Raw genomic sequence first — 6,000 nt, forward strand, 5'->3', positions numbered from 1 at the left:
TGTCATCAAATACTTGTGCCACATAATTTGGGCAGCAATCTTACCACGAATCTGTATTATCTATACTAATAATCTCAATAAATGTATGTGTTTGTAATTTACGAATCGTTAAATCAAGAAAACGGTAAGAGATGTGGGACTGTTTTTTTCGGTATAGTGCCGAAAAACTCTGACGAAGCCAAATGATTAAGGTTTTGTTTTAAATCGGTCGGTAGTAAGTGGTTTAACTGATCATTTTGTGACCCAAATGTGATACTAAAGTGTCTCACGTTTTCTCCCACTCTCGCTCTCTCCCCCATAACAGATTTCCATGACAGTTTTTATAATTTTATGTGTTTATATTTATAGTTTTGATGTCCAAATCAAGCAATTGAATATCAGATTTGTTCACCAAATACTATATCGTGTATATATATGGGTAAACTGGACCTGCATAAGCCAGGGGAACGGCCCATAGCAGGGTAACCAGGATGGCCCGGCACCCAAAAACCTGATTAACTAGCAAAGATAGAAAAGTAACAATATGTAATAAATAGAAAACAATACTATACCGATATAAGATGCATAGTTCAGAAAGATCAAACCGGGATGTTCCTTCTGTTAGTCTTTTGTAAGACACTCTCTCCACATCTATAACATATTTTTTTGTAAAACTTATTCCTTTAATGCGGTAAAAATGATTTATTAAAACAAGGAAGATATGATTGAAAATCATCGTCTGTGACGACTAAACACAGTTTGGATAAAACCTAGTGATCTATAAAGTTCGGGCCATACGTTAGTTTGAAGTCCACACATGTGTTGGTTCCAAATAGTGGCTCAGATAACGGAGAATATTGGAGACTACAAAAATGAAACCTCTCTCCCGAGTGGTCCTACTTACTCACTCCCCTCTCAGACGGTGATCACATGACATTATAATGGATTGGCAATGAATATTGATGTGGTAGAAAATATTCGCCAATTGAAACTCACTGCAACTTTTCAAGCTATTTTTAATGACTCAAGAATCAATGTAGCCATCTTTAAAAGGGAATTGAATCTAAGGTTCCGCGAAAACCTTTTGTATTCGAATCTATTGTGATGCATCCGACATAGTAGTGCGATGCATTTACGAAGAAACGACCTGATTGCAGCTCCCCGCAAAATTGTGTGGACTCCATCTTCATAGTGTGTCACCAGGCTATCTTAGGCTCAAACTTGAGTTCCCCAGTTTTATATCTGTTTAAAATGATTTGACAGGAAAAGTTGTTCAACACAGGATGCAAAGAACTAAAATATAAAATTCATACTGTACAACCGTGGCGCGGCGACGAAGTTCCCAATGTTTTGCTTTTTGACAATGAAAACGGCACTTATTCCGCATCTATAATTCAATATGTCTTAAACTGAGTCGTATGCATTTATAAACAACTCTCTAAGCTTTATTAATAGAAAATACTTACTATCTTATCTAATTTAGCAGGTTTTTTACATGCACCTGATTTTTAACCCAATTTTCAGCAAATTTTCAGCATATTTGGATGGTACTAACATGTCTCATATATAGTCTGCCTATTGCCGGCCCCTATTCTGGTCCACTGTGATCTTATAGGTCAAATCTATTCACAATAAATTATTCAGTATAATGGTACTGCGTGCGATAGAGTGGCAAACATTTTTGGTAGCTAAAAATATTGGCGCAAACGGCCTGCATCCTTTAAATGACGGATTTCAGAATACAATTTTATTTGATATCAATTCATTTCAGGCATTTGATGGGTTGCGACAACATGTAGCAGCACACGAAGAAGGATGGAAGAAGCTGTACGATAGTTCCGACCCTATGGAAGTGCCACTTCCCGACAAATGGGAGGACCATCTGTCAGAGTTCCAGAAGATGGTCCTTGGAAGATGTCTCCGACCCGATAAGATAACTCCCTTCGTTCAGAGTTTCGTTAAGAATAACCTAGGACAGGTGTACGTTGAGCCTCCACCGTTTGATCTTCCCGGATCGTACAATGATTCCACTAATGTAACACCACTCATCTTTGTGTTGTCCCCCGGTGCGGATCCTCTGGTGGCTCTGATGAAGTTTGCGGAAGATCAAGTTAGTTCGTAGTCATAGCAACTATTGGCAAGCACAATTTATTTGTTGTGCCGTGAATTGTAGGAAATCATTGCATCATGTATCAAAATCATCGATTGCTTATAACATGATAGTGTGTCATTTTAGTTAGTTTCACAACAATTTTGCTTTCATGTGTACATCTCCATCAAATAAATCTCGTCAGGGTTTTGGAGGATCAAAAATGGCATCACTCTCACTGGGTCAAGGTCAAGGACCTATTGCTGTGAAAATGTTGGAGAATGCTGTCAAACAAGGAACATGGGTGGTCCTACAGAACTGCCATTTATCTGTCTCGTGGATGCCAACGCTTGAGAAAATTACTTCCGATCTTCTTCCCGATAGCACTCATTCTGATTTCAGGTTCAGATTCAATTCTTAACATTCTATCGTTCTTATAATTATATCTGGTTTATTCTTAACAAAAATTTATAATATTTTCAATTTAAACATTCTTCGACCATATTGCGTCGGGTATGATATAATTATACGTTAGTGAGATCCAAGTAGTTGGAGAAATGACTTGAGAAATTTTAATTGATAGATTTCTCTGTGGTTACAGCGTCATTATTATTTATTTAGTTTAAAAGTTAGATTACAAATTCTGAGAAGTTTCGTCCATGTATTTTGACATTAATAAGCAAATGAACCACAGATCTATTTCTACGACCCAAATTTGTTCAGGTTGTGGTTAACAAGTTATCCATCACCTCATTTCCCCGTGCCAATCCTACAAAACGGTGTTAAGATGACCAACGAACCTCCTAAAGGTCTCAAGATGAATCTGGTCCGATCTTACTTGGCTGATCCGATATGTGATACTGAGTTCTTCACCTCTTGCAAGCAACCCCAAGCGTTCAGGAAGCTATTGTTCGGACTGTGTTTCTTCCATGCCACCGTTCAAGAGAGGAGACAATTTGGTCCATTAGGATGGAATATTCCATATGAGTTCAACGAAACTGATCTTCGTATCAGTGTCCAGCAGCTTAGCATGTTCCTCAACCAATACGAGGTAAATTTAATAGGTCATCATATAACCTTCCCTTTCTGCAAGCGAGGTAGCGAATATATATTGCTTTTATAATTGTTCAATTTAATGCTTCGCTACTTTTCTTCGCATTATAGCTTAAATATATATAAATATATATAATATATTAGCTATATTAAAGTAAAACAACAAATAAAACAACCTTTTTAATAAAATGTCAAAAGCACTAACCAATCTCCGTCTTTTTTACAGGAACTGCCTGTCGATGCCATCAGCTACCTAACTGGCGAGTGTAACTACGGCGGCAGAGTAACGGACAGTCACGACAGACGTGTCATCATCGGAATCCTGGAGAAGTTTTACAACCATGAGATTGTAAACGATCCTGACTACAAGTTCTCTGAAAGTGGCAAATATTATGCCCCCAAGGATGGCGACTATGATTCGTATCTGGAGTACATCAAGAGTTTGCCAATTCTGACCAAACCGGAAGTGTTCAACATGCACTCCAACGCAGATATCACCAAGGATCAGAAGGAAACAAATCAGCTATTCGATAGCATTTTGCTAACTGAAGGAACTGTAAGTTCGCTGATCCTATAGCTTTGTTTTTTAAGAAGCCCTGAAAATTAATGAAAAATGTTCTAATTTATATGCCCTGTATTATATGGAGAGGACTAGAGGAGGTATGTGCAATTTATAAACATTAAACATAACACCCAGGGTGGAGGAGGTGGTGGAGGTGTTGACAAGGATGAAATGTTGTGCGAGGTTTCTGGTGGAATCATAGCTAAACTACCCAAAAACTTTGACACGGAGGCAGCGTTACGAAAATACCCGACAGCCTACAAACAGAGCATGAACACTGTGCTAGTCCAAGAGATGGGAAGGTTTAACGTCCTTACAGAGTGTGTCAGATCTTCTCTGATTAACTTACAAAAAGCCATCAAGGTAGGATAAATTTAATCGTTGATTTTAGTTCTTCGTGATCAGATTGATGAACAAAATACCTCCCGATCTTCTTAATTATAATGGTGAATCTATTTTATATTTTGACACAAAATGTTAAGAAAGTAATCAATCAACTGTCTCCAGGGATTGGTGGTGATGTCACAAGAGCTCGAGGAGGTGGCTTCTGCTGTTATGAACGGTAAAATTCCCGAACTGTGGATGGGAAAATCTTACCCCTCCCTAAAACCTATGGGATCGTATGTCAACGATCTGATACAACGTCTTACGTTCCTACAAGACTGGTATGATGATGGCGTTCCTAATGTCTTTTGGGTTTCTGGCTTCTACTTCACCCAAGCTTTCATCACTGGTACGTATGGTCATATCATTTCAATTTAACAATTTTATCGAACAGTTAGTTATTACTATGCCAATATCCATGAATATGATATCCATATTAGTTTGTTATATTCTACTTATAAGTTATGCATTATTTTCTGTTTTATAGGTGTGAAACAGAACTTTGCGAGAAAGTACACCATACCCATTGATACCCTCGCATTTGACTATGACGTTATGGCTGAAGATTGCGACACTTCAAAACCTCCTGATGACGGTATGTATTCATTCGTGAATTTTCGGTTTAGTTTGATTTTAGTTTGCAGAATTTGTTAAATTGTGATACAGATATCAAGCACACGGCTCACGAATTCACACTATGCATATCAATTTTTAGAGCGGCTGCATCGGCGTTCGTTTTTCTGCTTACAAATTTCATTGTCTCATTCATCTAGCATACATACTAAGCTTGCCATTGTTAGCAAAACTGATTTTTCTGGAAAATGTAAGATTATTGAAATGCGTACATTTTTGCTTTTATTTATTTACATTTTACCAATATACGTTAATTTCTTTTAAAGTAAGGCACCCTTTAATCTGGTATTGTATCAAATCCGAAACTCACTAACAACTTTTCTTGCAGGTGCGTACGTGAATGGTCTCTTTGTGGATGGTGCCCGCTGGGACAGAGCCAAAAACGTTTTCGCGGAGTCGACTCCAAAGGTGCTGTTCGACACGATGCCGATGATCCAAATGAAGCCGATGAAAAAACTGGATATCCCCGATCGCCCGATATACTGGTGTCCTGTGTATAAGACGAGCGAGAGGCGAGGAGTGTTATCAACCACGGGTCATTCCACCAACTTCGTTATCGATATGAGGATCAGCTCGGACATGCCTGAAATGCATTGGGTGTTGAGAGGACTGGCTCTGTTGTGCCAGCTTGATGATTAATAACCTTTCATAATAGGACTTCTATTCATTAAAATCAGTGATGGCCGGTTGTATATTTGTTGAGTTTTGTAAATATCATTTAAAAAGTCTCGCATGCGTGTACATAAAACTCGTTCTATAGTTTTTATCTAAATGATTCGGATTGAAAACTTTCAACCCATTAGTTGTTAGTACAAAAGTTTTTCTGCGCCAATAAATTAACAATTTGTGATCGACAGGCCTTAAATCTTAATGCCCTCCAAGATTCATTGTGATCTTTTGTTCGGAAGATCGCTTGGTGCGATTGATTTGACCCTTAGAATCAGAACTAAAAAGATCACATTTCTTGCAGTTTGCAGTTTGCAATACTAATTTATATCCTACTTATGAACACAACTTTTAACAAAATGGTTTGCTTGTGACTTTGATGCTAAACATCGCTACATGGACATGTCACATGATACTCAGATTTCTATGAGAGATAATAGCTAACCACAGATCACTTAAAGATTTCGATTTTATGTTAAATTTAGAGTAAGTAAATCGCTAACTTTTTGGTGCAAGTATGAAAATTCTATGTATAAATGCATGTCTGAGGCGGAATTGAAAAGATTTCAACGGATTTATATAAATACGATTAAGATTTGTTATGAGTTAACAACTTTATCATTGTGATTTCTAA

General features: G+C 37.6%; 1 protein-coding gene across 2 annotated transcripts in view; it reads left to right on the forward strand.

The window, feature by feature from the left end:
- The window catches only part of LOC134826112 (dynein axonemal heavy chain 7-like), a 29,947-nt gene extending 23,947 nt beyond the window's left edge, over positions 1-6,000 (forward strand). For both annotated transcript variants that reach the window (XM_063838388.1, XM_063838387.1), the window contains 8 exons: positions 1,751-2,089; positions 2,274-2,470; positions 2,792-3,119; positions 3,348-3,677; positions 3,819-4,046; positions 4,191-4,416; positions 4,555-4,662; positions 5,029-6,000. In XM_063838388.1, the coding sequence (XP_063694458.1) occupies positions 1,751-2,089; positions 2,274-2,470; positions 2,792-3,119; positions 3,348-3,677; positions 3,819-4,046; positions 4,191-4,416; positions 4,555-4,662; positions 5,029-5,339 (2,067 nt within the window). In that variant the 3' untranslated portion in view covers positions 5,340-6,000. The remainder of the gene's footprint in view (positions 1-1,750; positions 2,090-2,273; positions 2,471-2,791; positions 3,120-3,347; positions 3,678-3,818; positions 4,047-4,190; positions 4,417-4,554; positions 4,663-5,028) is intronic.

This window comes from Bolinopsis microptera, chromosome 1, assembly GCF_026151205.1.
Source record: "Bolinopsis microptera isolate Bmic1 chromosome 1, MBARI_Bmic_1.0, whole genome shotgun sequence".
Lineage (NCBI taxonomy): Eukaryota > Metazoa > Ctenophora > Tentaculata > Lobata > Bolinopsidae > Bolinopsis > Bolinopsis microptera.